At 41.2% G+C, this 13,354-nt stretch overlaps 1 protein-coding gene across 15 annotated transcripts in view; it reads left to right on the top strand.

Moving 5' to 3' along the window:
- The window catches only part of CDC42BPB (CDC42 binding protein kinase beta), a 96,840-nt gene that overhangs the window by 35,515 nt on the left and 47,971 nt on the right, over positions 1–13,354 (top strand). For all 15 annotated transcript variants that reach the window (XR_008970623.1, XM_057397113.1, XM_057397112.1 and 12 more), the window contains exons 3-4: positions 4,895–4,978; positions 8,484–8,579. Coding sequence is in view for 14 of the 15 variants with exons in the window: in XM_057397113.1 (XP_057253096.1) it covers positions 4,895–4,978; positions 8,484–8,579 (180 nt within the window). In the remaining variant the exon portion in view is untranslated. The remainder of the gene's footprint in view (positions 1–4,894; positions 4,979–8,483; positions 8,580–13,354) is intronic.

Raw genomic sequence — 13,354 nt, 5'->3', positions numbered from 1 at the left:
TCTGAGGTGTGGCTCTGTGTGCAGTTTCCAGTGAGTCTGTATTTCTACAAAGCACTAATGTTTGCCCATCCCTAGTGGTGTGTATGTGCCTATGACTTCTAGAGTCACGTTTGTCTTTTTAAAAACCATGGGAGCATGGTTCCCAAGAAGTCTTTTTATTAACTGTCTTAGTTGTTTTCTGTATATCCAAGCTTGCATTTAGATGATTTCTGCACTTTCACATGCCATACTGATTACTGCTTACTAATGCTGATTGTGTCACTCAAAGGGCAGAGTACACTGGTGGGAAGTTCTGTCATATTTGTAGAGGCTTATTTGGTGCCTGATTCTCACCATGTAGGTTTTGTCAGGGCATGAGGAAACGTGGAACATAGATTAGGATGGCTTTGCACACTGCAGCCCTAAATGTCAGTATCATGTGGCTTTTGAAGATCAAAATGCAACTAAATACTTCTATAAACCAATTCAAGAAGTAAAATACTAGCTTTTGCCGAAGTCCGAAAATTATATTTTAGCTCTATTGGTTCTTTTTTATTGCAGTACAAGTGAAACAGCTTTGAGGCAAAAAGTACAGGGAAAAAATGGATGGCAGGAATAATACAAATCTGATAGGGTGTTGTGGCTTGTGGTGGTTGTAGTTACCACGGCTGGCTCTCACTTATGCTTTAGCCCCAGTTATCATACATTTTTTGACATAAATATGTTTAAAGTTGGTTGAGATGTAGGCACGAGCCTTCATCAGGCTTTCTGAAGTCTGTGAGAAAACTACACTTGATCTTTATTGCAGTGTCCCTGTTGTAGTGAATCTTGAGCATGATGAGTCACAGTCACAGTAATCAAATCAGCTGGTAACAGTTTAGACCTATTAAGGGCTTGCCTAGAAAGGGCGGACAGGCAGGGGGATGTAGTGGTGAGGAAACTCCTGCATCTTGCATTTTTCCTCATCGGTGTTTTAAGACTTGGTAAAACAGAAGCACCTACATCTCTCTACCACACTGCTCTGTGATGGTTAAGTATTCAGAACTCCTGATTCTCCATTCCAACATAGCATAATGAGATACAAGTTGGGTAAGTTTACATTCATAATTTGACACAGGTATCAGAGAGAGTTATTCTGGGTCAAAGGTGTGTGGATTAGTTAGCCCACATCCCATCCCTTTGGCCGGGTACAGAGGTGCAGGAGGAGAATCCAAAGACAGAGCAGAGCTGAACCTTTCCAGGCTTCCAGCAGCGGTGGGTTCAGGGGCTCGCTAACCACAGTGGTCAGTAGTCACTGAGACTTCTGCTGTGTGTGTTACTCAGGTAATTAAGCACGCACTTACATACTGTCTGAATACTTCGCTGTCCACAGCAGCCTGTGGCTGAGTACCAGAACTGTTGTGTGGCAGTAATACTTCCTTAATTAAAATTTTATTTGGTGCTTTTTGATTTCTGTGTTTTGAGAAACAGCAAATAATTGTTCTGTATTCACCTTCAAGACATTTATCATTTTGTGTGCCTGTCATAGCTGTTATCTTGTCCAGGCCTGGTATACTTTAGGCTATTAAATGTTCCTCAGAAGTTATTTTATACCTCTGCTTGTGCTTTTTCTTTTTATTTATTTTTTTCATTATCCTTAACATACTTTTTTTTCTTTTAAATTCTATTACAGTGTAGGTTATAATAGACATAGAAATAAAGAATGAACTAATCAAAATTAAATCCTGGTCTTTTACAGCCTGTGCATAATGTAAGCACTTGTTTGGCCAGTTGGCTTGTAAAGATAGAAGATAGAAGCAATGCTTTTGTTCTTAAAGTAGTTATTTGCAGCAGTGTGCAAACCCGTATCCTTTAGAATGCCTCTGAACACTGAGTTGTTTTTTTTTCTTATGTTAGTAGATGTGGTGGATTGGTATGTAGTATAGGAGCCATCATATTTACAACCTGATATCTTGTATGGTTAGCACAATTGCAATATAAGAGATTTCTGTTTGATCTCACAAAAGCGGTCATGTCACAGTGGTTATTATGAGCTATGCCAGAGAAAGGGAAATTAATACAGCAGTAAGAAAAAACAATACTGCAGCATGTCAGAAGCAGCCAAAGCATTATGTGACAATTGTAAACTTAGAAATACTGCCACCTGATGAAGAAAGTAAAAGAAAGCTTGAGGACACACTGAGGTGTTTTACGGAACTACAGGCATAGGATTTCTTGCAATATTACAACAGTATTCTTGCTTATATTACTGCTGAGTTTATCAAGGCATAAATTAGTTTGTGCTTTCATGTTTTAGTTCATACATCACTGAGGTTTGGGTTTTGTGAGGCAACTCCTGCACCTTTCAGATTTCTTTTCAGAGGTAAAATTCTTGGGCAATTCCCTGTTTTGCTGCATGGTTGTATGAATTTTTCTGCAGACACAAGAAGCTGTCCTGCTGTCACCCTTACAACTAAAGCAGCAGTATGTTCACTGGTGCCATATAACCACTTAATGTGAAAATATGAGTCAACTTGCCTTTTATTAATTCTACTTTTTCTTCTACAGAAGGCAATTATCTTCCTTCTGAAGGTTTCAATTAAGCTTTTCTAAGCAGTCCCTTTCAGTTGAAAATAAATAGCACTCGTATAGCTAGCAACTGGGGAATTGCTAAATAGGTCCTACAGACTTGGCTTCCTTTTTAGTTTTTTTCTTTTTCCAGGCCTGTTCTCATTTTCTACTATTCTAAAATTTGCTCAGCTCCTCAGCTGTGCATGTCCTCAATGCCAGGCTCGCATCATTCCTCAGCAGTGGAGCATGCTTCAAACTTCATCCATCCTCCAGTGCTTTCAGGCACTGATGGCCTTAAATAAAGTGCAGTAGATGAGTATCTGGGTTCTGAATTGTGCACTATGTTTGTATTTAAACAGTAGAGCAGTTCTAGTGTTGTGTTGTAATGGAACTTGAATAATGCTACTTCAGGGCTCACAGAGCTCTACTTGCAAATTGCTTCTGCCCGAGAGCGTTTGTTTGCCTGCAGCAGGTAGTTGCACTCAGTTCTGGACTGTCCCTTCTGTGGAGATGGGGATATTTTCTGAGTTGTCGTGTTCTGAGTTTATAGTGGGTAGTGTCAGCATCTTGCAGTTCCACAAAGCAATTAAGGTACAGTTTGACTTACAGTGTGCTTTCAGCTGTATCAGGGTAATGATACAATTAAGTGTATGGAGAGACGTTGTTACAATGGCTTTTAGCAGCAAGGCCATGGTAAGGCTAGGAGCAAGTCTGTATGTTTTGGACCGTTTCTAAAGGCCAGTGTTAAACAGTTTCAAGTGCCAAAGAACCTCATGTGTTTGGTTGAGACCTCATCTTACTTATCCTGCCCCAACAGCATGAACAGTGTCTGCAGGAGGTGTTTGTAGGCCAGGAGACATTGGAATGTAATGTATTGGTGGATATTCTACATCACTTAGAGAAGCTGCTTCTTAGTGCTGTGTCTATCCCAGCTGCATTTAAGGCTAGGTTCACATCTTTCCTGTGACAGGTACCTGCTTGTTCTTTTCTTAAGGTGGGTTTCCGTTACACGACTGCGTACAGGTGTATGCTAGTTGTCACTCATTTCTTTATGTGACCTGCTGAGTGGAGCTTCATGCACTGAGTGGTGGAGGTTAGGTATGCACCTGCTGAGAGGTGTCTGTCTAAATACGAATGTCCCATTCTTGGGTTACTGGAGGAGCAGTTTCCCCCTTATCTGGAATTTCTTTACTGGGAAGGTGCAGAGAGATCTTATATTTACCTCTTTCCTCCGCAAGACTTCTGACTTTGTATACTGTTGCTCTGCTTGATTCTACACTATTCCAGCCTTGGTTTATAGTCAACATCTTAGAGCTGCTATAGCTCCTGAATCCCTTATAGATAAAGAGATTTTAAGCAACAGGAGAGGCAAGCTGATGTCATTCTGTTAGTTTTCCTGCTGCTATTCAGAGCTCTGTTGGAAGCAATGCAAGCTGCTTGGTCTTCTGCTTCTGAAATAGAGACTGTCTGAGAAGCAGCAGAAATATTCAAGCGGTCCATGTATGGTCCTGTGAAAATGTTGCTCTCTTAGTCATGATGCCTGCTTTTCTTTAGCCAGCTAGAAAAATTGTGTGGAAATGATGGCTTTACTACAAGAAGAATTAGTTTTGGTCTTGGAAAATTCAAGTCCTGTTCAAAATAAAATCTTTGCATTCCTATGACTTGAAGTTTTTTTTTTTATTCTGTTTTTCTTCTTCCACTGTACAGCTCTGTGCACAGCTACTGTTCATAACAGACCTGTCTAAGCAAGTCTAATACACAGGGTGCATAGTAATGTGCTTCCAGCAAAATGATGAATAAGTAAATGGATACTGTTTTTACTTCTTTTTAAATAACTGCATACAGTACATAAAAAAGCGTGTTCATTTACAAATATCTTTCAAGTTTCTGAAACCTGAAATGTGACAACAAATTAGTCAAATGAAGTGTATTTCTCCTAACAGCAGCATCTCTTGTTTTCTTAGGCTGCCCTTTTAAATGTTGCCTCATTGGCTGAAGGCATGGCATACAAGCATCGCTTGTTCTTGGCAAACAATGCAGCTTTACTGCGCATCTTCATATGAAAAGCTTCATGCTCCTTCTATATCATCGCCCTGTACTTGATCATGAAGCACTTGACCACACATAGTGTGCTGTGCATCAAGCACATGCTGGTAATGTAGGAGAAATATAGAAGGAGCAAAGACTCAAGCTGCAGTTTATGTGTTGATTGCTGATGACTCCTTAGTAACTTACTAATTTGTGAGCATTAAGCTGTTTGAAAACTGCATTTCTCTGACTGTGCTTTTGTGTGAATATTAAGCTGTTTAAATATTGCATTTCTTCAACCTTGCTTTTGTTAAATAAAGATACCTTATTATTTCAGGTTGCAGTTGTTAAAATGAAGTGTACAGAGCGCATTTATGCAATGAAAATTCTGAATAAATGGGAGATGCTTAAAAGGGCAGAGGTAAGTAATATGTTTTTTTTAATGCAGAGAATTTTTTAAATGGCATTAGGAAAATTACATTGAAGCTCTTGAAGATTAGGAAGAATTATTTTGTGAACATAGGAGCTGGATTCTTTTTTCTTTTTTCTTTTTTTTTTTTTTTTTTCTTAAGCTGTTTTAATGCAGTCAAGTCTGACAGTCCCTTCCAGGCATCTGTTGTTCTCAGCACTACTGCGTATTCATTTACCAGACAGTCTGCCCTAGTTCTTAACCTGAATTTATTGGCCAGATTTTTGTTTATAATAAAGGCAAGTTAAAGGCTACATGAAAGCTGAGATTGATGCTCCTATGACATTTACAGCTGTATACAAAAACATCAGGAAAGGTCTTTTTTCTCCTGCGTTCAGAAAGCATACATTAAGGAGCTTTGGATCCTAGAGTTTGTAACAAGATTTATATAACTGGTGAAACTATAAGTAAATATTTTGGAATCACAGCTTCAGACTCTAAAACAAAATGTGTTAAGAAGGTAGATCTGTTTTAGGAGGGTATTTTTAGTAAAAGGAGTTGTACAGTGTCACAACAAATCATGTAAATGTGAACGGGTATATAACAGATTAGGGAAGGACCTACTAAGAATATGCCATGGGAAGTGTTCCTTAGTATTCCATAGGAAGTATTCCTAGAATACCTACTCTTGCATGAGGAAAACCTTATGGCAAGTGTAATATTACAGTCAGCAGGTAAATGAGCAATAGATTTGAAGGGAAAATGCATGTAGTGCATCCATACTTGCAGCAGTTCTGTTAAGGGCAAAGACTAGCTGCTTGCTGAGGGCTGAGCATGCTGACCCTTCCCTGTCCCATTCTTCTGTCCCCTTCTGACACCACCTCCCCCCCCAGCCTACCCTTCTAGTCCCTCCCTTCCTTTTAGTGAGTCATTGCCAGCTAGCTCTTTTCCTGTGAATAAATCTGCTCCCTCTTGTTAAGCCCCTCTTCACCACAGTCTTTGCCTGGTTTAGTCACACTTTGTCCATCAGACCATGCTTTATGGTGGCAGCCACTGCCATTCGGCATTTCTTTGAGCTGTCAGGAGAGTTCACACTCTTGGCTGTGCTGCATCAGCAGTTCTGCGCTAAGCCTTCCCCTATATGAGAGAAATTCGGTGCCCTTTCTACACAGATTCCAGTTGGGTTAATTAATTGGTCAGTATAGAATTGTTTTAAACCCAAATGCTTGTAGGACTTCTCAGACTCTAATGAAATGCAGCTATTGCTGGCTTACTTCAGTCCTTTTTAAAGTGATTTAATTAAATGACCTATCTAAATACCTGAAACTTTTACATGTAGAGATGTTCTGAGAACACTGCTGCCTACACATTGTCTTCAAAGTGTACAGCTGACTCCTCTTACCCTGTCAGGCAGGCACAACAGGTAGAAGAGGGTAATCCACCAAGAAAAATGTGAGGTGAGCAACAGTTTTCCCAAGTAACAGTCCAGTTAAGTTCTCTTTCCACTGATTTTTTCCCCAACTGCAAAGGATAATAAACTGTCTTCTCTGCTATGCCCCATTGTCTTTTCCTGTTCAGTTAGCTGGCTTGATTTGGCTTTTCTGGATAAGCAAAGCTTTATAACCTGCATATCAAGTTCATAAAACATCTGGGCATTAAAATTTCCCAAATGTGGTAAAATTTGTTAGTTTTTAAAATGAAGCCTGCAAGAATAGAGTAGCCTCTTAAGCAGGCAGTTCCACTGAAAAGCAGACTCTGTTTTCATATCCACTGTATAAGTGGTCTAAGAAGCACGTTGTTATACTGGTTTGTTTGTTTTGTATGACTCATTTAATGTAGCAAAAGTTACCTCAATACTGCGTATTTGTATACTAGCAGCAAGAAAAAAACCATATGGTCAGAAACCACTAAAATACAGTAAAGATTAGTGAGTGTCAACTGACATCCATAAATGGGTTGCAAGTAGATAGGCATGCCATTTATGTTGATAAGGTGGACCATTTGTATTTGTTGTTCTGACGGCAGAATACATAGTCATTAGTGTATTACTGTTGACAGTTGCAAATAAGTCCTGACTGGCTGATGAAGTAACCTGTCATACTTTTTCAAGGCACGTCTCAAGGCCTTTTAAGCTAGAGTAAGGAGAGGAGGGGAGTTTTATACTTTGAATTCATGATGCGAAGTGTTCAGCAGCATTACTAGTTTTGAAGTGTTCATAACATTCCCTCGCTATTTGAGGTAGCACAGTGAACTGGATCAAGGAACTGATGTCTTCAAAAATAAACAAACTAGTTTTCTGTGTTGGCAGCCTCTTTGCATCGTGGTGCCAGAAGAACTGAGAAGTGCTGTGCTCTGGTGCTGTGAGCAGAGGATAGGATTACTTAGAGCTGCTGTTGCTGCCAAACTTTTGTAGAGTGATACTTTGGCCTTGCATTCATAAACCGTTAAACCACTCTCAGTTAACATTTAATTACAGTTTACATTTGTCTGCACCAATAATTGCTAACTTTATAACGTGGCCACAGTATGGTCGTTTTCAGTAGAAATGTAAACTGACTTTTGCTTCCTTAGGGGGAAAACTGTTTGAGATACCTTTACAAGATGCAATCAGTATATGAAAAAACTTAGGCTTCCCAGGCACATTCCTTCTGTAGTACATTTTCGAAGACATCTGGACAAGTGACAATTGACAAACAAACAAAAAAAATTACTATCTAGAACTCAAACGCTTGAGTCTGCAGCTGCTGAATATCTTCATAATGGCTGTCTGAATGGGTCCTGCATCTTGACGATTCTGATCCAACAAAAGTGTTAATATATTTTTATAAAGGAGGGCTTGCTTGAAGTTATGAAAGTTGGTTTTATGTAAAGATGTTGAGAAAACCTGTTACACAGAGCTTCCTTCTCTGAAGTTTTGCCATGTACTATTTGAAGTAGAGGAAAGATTATTGAAAATTAAATGCACTATACTGGACAAAGGTAAGACAATAATAGAATCTGCTTATTTCCTATAGTGTGTTGCCAGTGTCTGGAGCTGTAATGTAAGAATTAATCTCTTTTTGCAAAGGTCTTTTTTAGAAGAACCAGTCTTACCTTTGTAGAGCCATTATCTTTCTGATACAGATTGCAGTGACAAGTTACATTTTTCTGGCTCTTAAAAATACAGTATGGAACGAAGATTCAGTGTTGACTTGAATTGGTTTGTGGGCTTCTTGATGGTTTGAAGGGGTTCTGTGTTGGTTGTGGGGGTTTCTTTTAGTTTGGGGAGGGGGAGAAGGGAGGTGTTGTGTTGTTTTAGGGTTTCTTTATAAGGTTGCAGTCAGGATTAGAGTGACTGAATGCTTGACTCCCAGTCTGCAGAGATTCCCTGGCTTCTCACTTGTGCATACTAAAATCCAATGAATAGAGACCTCTGTTGAGTAATTTTAAATAATCCCATAAAACATCCATATATATTCATCCTGTGAAAACTACTTGTTGATGTTGACAATGGCTTCTCCCCGCTCTCTTCCTTTAGACAGCTTGCTTCCGAGAGGAGAGAAATGTCTTGGTGAATGGAGATTGTCAGTGGATTACTACGTTGCACTATGCCTTTCAAGATGAGAACTATTTGGTATGTTTGATTCATCTGTCAATGAAAGCTTTAGGTTATGAAAGAACTTTATTTTTGGTACATTTGATATTAGTGCAGTAAATCAGTCTGCCTCATGCCTCACAGCAGTGTTTCAACATTCTTGTTTTCTCCTTGAAGAAAGACTTCAACGGGACTGACTGTAACTCCAGGAAAGTGAGAAATTCACATAGTACTATAGTATATAGAGGTTAAGCACCTTTAACTAATCTATCCTTGTATAAAATATATCAGGCTTAAGTTTAGTGTTTTGGATAATATTGCATTTAAATAATTTGAGAGGTGTTAACTCTAAAATTAAGAAATATTTTTATTTTTATTCTAAATTATCAGAATGTCTTTTGAAGCAAGATTTTCTTAAAAATGGCAAAATTTTTTTAAATTTTGATTCTAAAGATTGTTATACTGGTATTTTAAAAGTCTCAGAAGAAAAAGTAGCCTATTTCTTAAAAGTATTTAAATACACTTTTAAATGAGCAGATTGGTCATCTCAGTAGGTAAAGAGACTTTAACAACCAACAACTCCCATTACATTTTTTAATGATGGCTTACTAGAACTGTAACATACAAGTTATGTTTACCTTAGTCACAGAAGTCAGAGAAGTCCTGGTCGGGAGCAAAGTCAGTAAAGCCTCAGTGTACTGCAATATACTGAACCATACAGCTTCCATGTGGCTACCTGAGGTGGGGTTTGCAAGCCAGCTATTTCTGTAACAGCTGGCATAGTTGAAATGTGAAAGTTTTCACCTTCTCAATGCTTTTTAGATAGGATACATTAGCAAGTCATGATTACAAATAAGAAAAATGTTATGATAAAAGGCTGCTAATGAGTTCAGGAACTAAGCATAGAAAAGAGAAAATACTCAAACATTTTCACAGATGCTGAAACAAAACATTATTTTGACTGTCATATTTAAGGTATTTTCAGAATAACAAGCACATCTAAGCAAATAAGTAGTCAGGTCTTAGACCCTCATTTACAGGATATTTCCATTGAATGCTTTGTGATAGGTACAGGTTTTCAACTTCCCAAAGGCTAGTTATCTCGCACTGCCTCATGAAGATAGGTCACGATTTCAAATTCCTTCAAAACCAAGCAGCCTTCAGACTTGTATAAGAATAACCTAACTTAAATATAACATATTTCCAAATAGCTTATAAGAATGGAGCTACCTAAGAAAAAAATTAGCTGTACAAGATAGCACGCAGTAGTGGTGACAGAATAAAGAGGAATCTAGTGTTGCTAATACCATCCTGTACAAATCTATTCGAAGCAAGCTACAGCAGTATGATGCATTTCTTTTCCTGAAGCCTCCAAAGACATTTAGATGTTGAAGTTTCACTTGATGACAGAATTTAGATATCTAGCATCTAATTTAAGACCCAGTATCTAAGAAAGCAACCACTCTGTGTGACAGCCAGTCAGCAGATTCTCAGCTTGCCTGAGGTCTGGTTCTGCATGCTGCCTTCTAATTTGGTCTGTTACTCAGCATCCATCTCATGTAATTGTCTGGTGCTCACAGAGGGAGTATTTCTGCATCTCAATCGCTCTGTTGTAAATGATGCATGAAAAAAGGTGAAACACATCAGGAAGTGACTTTTGTCTGAAAACCTGGACAGAAGGTTCTCTTCCACACCAGTGGTTCACACATCCAGGGCCTAAAGGATTTCTTTTAGTTCTCTGCTCAGCTTGAAGATGTTTATAGCCGTGTTTTTCCACATCTCAGTAGAATGCTGTTATGTTATAGATCCTGGACAGATTGCATTTACTTTTTAGCTGTGCTGTTAATCTTGATCCTAGTAGAATGGAATGCAAAGCTGAGAAAAAAACAAGAACGGGCATCAGAGCTTGATTCTCCAACCTGGTGTGGACATCAGTACTCTGAAAGAGAAAGCACTAGGTTCTGGAATCTACTCCCAGTGATGTTTGTGCATAATAGCAAGTGATCAAAGAATCATAGAATAGTTAGGGTTGGAAAGGACCTTAAGATCATCTAGTTCCAACCCCCCCTGCCATGGGCAGGGACACCTCACACTAAACCATTTCACCCAAGGCTCTGTCCAACCTGGCCTTGAACACTGCCAGGGATGGAGCATTCACAACTTCTCTGGGCAGCCCATTCCAGTGCCTCACCACCCTAACAGGAAAGAATTTCTTCCTTATATCAAATCTAAACTTCCCCTCTTTAAGTTTTAACCCACTACCCCTTGTCCTGTCACTACAGTCCCTAATGAAGAGTCCCTCCCCAGCATCCCTATAGGCCCCCTTCAGATACTGGAAGGCTGCTATGAGGTCTCCACGCAGCCTTCTCTTCTCCAGGCTGAACAGCCCCAGCTTCCTCAGCCCGTCTTCATACGGGAGGTGCTCCAGTCCCCTGATCATCCTCGTGGCCCTCCTCTGGACTTGTTCCAATAGTTCCATGTCCTTTTTATGTTGAGGACACCAGAACTGCACACAATACTCCAGGTGAGGTCTCACAAGAGCAGAGTAGAAGGGCAGGATCACCTCCTTCAACCTGCTGCTCACACTCCTTTTGATGCAGCCCAGGATACGGTTGACTTTCTGGGCTGCAGGCACACACTGCCTGCTCATGTTCATTTTCTCATCAACCAACACCCCCAAGTCCCCCTCTGCAGGGCTGCTCTGAATCTTTTCTCTGCCCAACCTGTAGCTGTGCCTGGGATTGCTCCAACCCAGGTGTGGGACCTTGCACTTGTCGTAGTTAAAACTTCATAAGGTTGGCATCAGCCCACCTCACAAGCATGTCAAGGTCCCTCTGGATGGCATTCCTTCCCTCCAGAGTATCAACTGTACCACACAGCTTGGTGTCATCGGGAAACTTGCTGAGGGTGCACTCAATCCCACTGTCCATGTCAGCGACAAAGATGTTAAACAAGACCGGTCCCAACACCGATCCCTGAGGGACGCCACTCGTTACTGGTCTCCAGCTGGACCTTGAGCCATTGACCACAACTCTTTGCATGCGGCCGTCCACCCAGTTCTTTATCCACCGAGTGGTCCATCCATCAAATTGATGTCTCTCCAATTTAGAGACAAGGATGTCATGTCGGACAGTGTCGAACGCTTTGCACCGGTCCAGGTAGATGACATCAACTGCTCTACCCCTGTCCATCAGTTCTGTAGCCCCATCATAGATGGCCACCAAATTGGTCAGGCAGGATTTCCCCTTAGTGAAGCCATGCTGGCTGTCACCAAGCACCTTGTTGTTTTTCATGTGCCTTAGCATGCCTTCCAGGAGAATCTGCTCCAAGATTTTGCCAGGCACAGAGGTGAGACTGACTGGTCTGTAGTTGCCTGGGTCATCCATTTTCCCCTTCTTGAAAACGGGGGTTATCTTCCCCTTTTTCCAGTCATCGGGAACTTCCCCTGACTGCCATGATTTTTCAAATATGATGGCCAGCGGCTTCGCAACTTCATTCACCAGCTCCTTCAGGACCCATGGATGGATCTCATCAGGACCCATGGACTTGTGCACATTGACTTTTAAGATGGTCTCGAACCAGTTCCTCTCCTACAGTGGGTGCAAGCTCTTCATTCTCACAGTCCCTGCATCTGCCTTCCAAGACTTGGGTGGTTTTGCCAGTGCCTTTGCCGGTGAAGACCGAGGCAAAGAAGTCATTCAGAACCTCAGCCTTCTCCAAATCCAGAGTAGCCAGTTCTCCCAAGAGCTTCCAGAGGGGGCCTGCATTGTCGCTAGTCTTTTTTTTATTTGCTACATACCTGTAGAATCCCTTCCTGTTATCCTTAACATCCCTAGCTAAGTTTAATTCTAACTGAGCCTTAGCTTTCCTAACCTAGTCCCTAGCTTCCCGGGCAATATCACAGTATCACAGTATGCTAGAGATTGGAAGGGACCTCGAAAGATCATCTAGTCCAATCCCCCTGCTGGAGCAGGAACACCTAGATAATGTTACACAGGAATGTGTCCAGGCGGGTTTTGAATGTCTCCAGGGAAGGAGACTCCACAACCTCCCTGGGCAGCCTGTTCCAGTGTTCCGTCACCCTCACTGAGAAGAAGTTTCTTCTCAAGTTTAAGTGGAATATCCCTGTATTCTTCCCATGCCACCTGTCCTTGCTTCCACTTTTATAAGCCTCTTTTTTCCTTTGAATTTTCCTCAGGAGCTCCATGTCCATCCAAGGAGGTCTCCTGGCCCTCCTGCTGCACTTCCTTCTAGTTGGGATGCAACACTCCTGAGCTTGGAGCAGGTGATCCTTGAATATCAGTCTTGGGCCCCCCTGCCCTCTAGGGCTATATCCCATGGAACCTTACTAAGCAGGTTCCTTAAGAGGCCAAAGTCTGCTCTCTTGAAGTCCAGGGCAGTGAGCTTGCTGCACGCTCTTCTCACTGTCCTGAGGATCTCGAATTTGAACATCTCATGATCACTGCATCCAAGGCTGCCCTGGAGCGTCACATTTCCAACTAGCCGTTTCCTGTTGGTGAGCACGAGGTCAAGCATGGCACCTCTCCTTGTCAGCTCCTCTATTACTTTCAGAAGGAAGTTGTCTTCCACACAATCGAGGAACCTCCTGGATTGCTTTTGCTGGGCTGTACCGTCCCTCCAACAGATGTCAGGGTGGTTGAAGATTCATAAATACAAAACCACGTAAGCTGACCCTGAAGCAGAGAGAGACCCTTGGTGTCTTCCCGCACCTAGGGTTGCCATCATTCTCTGGCTGCATGATAAAAGGTTCAGAATGAGAAACATAAAGAGAAGGTAAGCTGTTAGGGTAGAAA

Source organism: Pezoporus wallicus, unplaced genomic scaffold, assembly GCF_028554395.1.
Source record: "Pezoporus wallicus isolate ANWC-B61680 ecotype Strahan unplaced genomic scaffold, APGP_CSIRO_Pwel_v1 contig_7068, whole genome shotgun sequence".
In the NCBI taxonomy this organism is placed as follows: domain Eukaryota; kingdom Metazoa; phylum Chordata; class Aves; order Psittaciformes; family Psittacidae; genus Pezoporus; species Pezoporus wallicus.
This window is presented reverse-complemented; position numbering and strand designations above follow the sequence as displayed.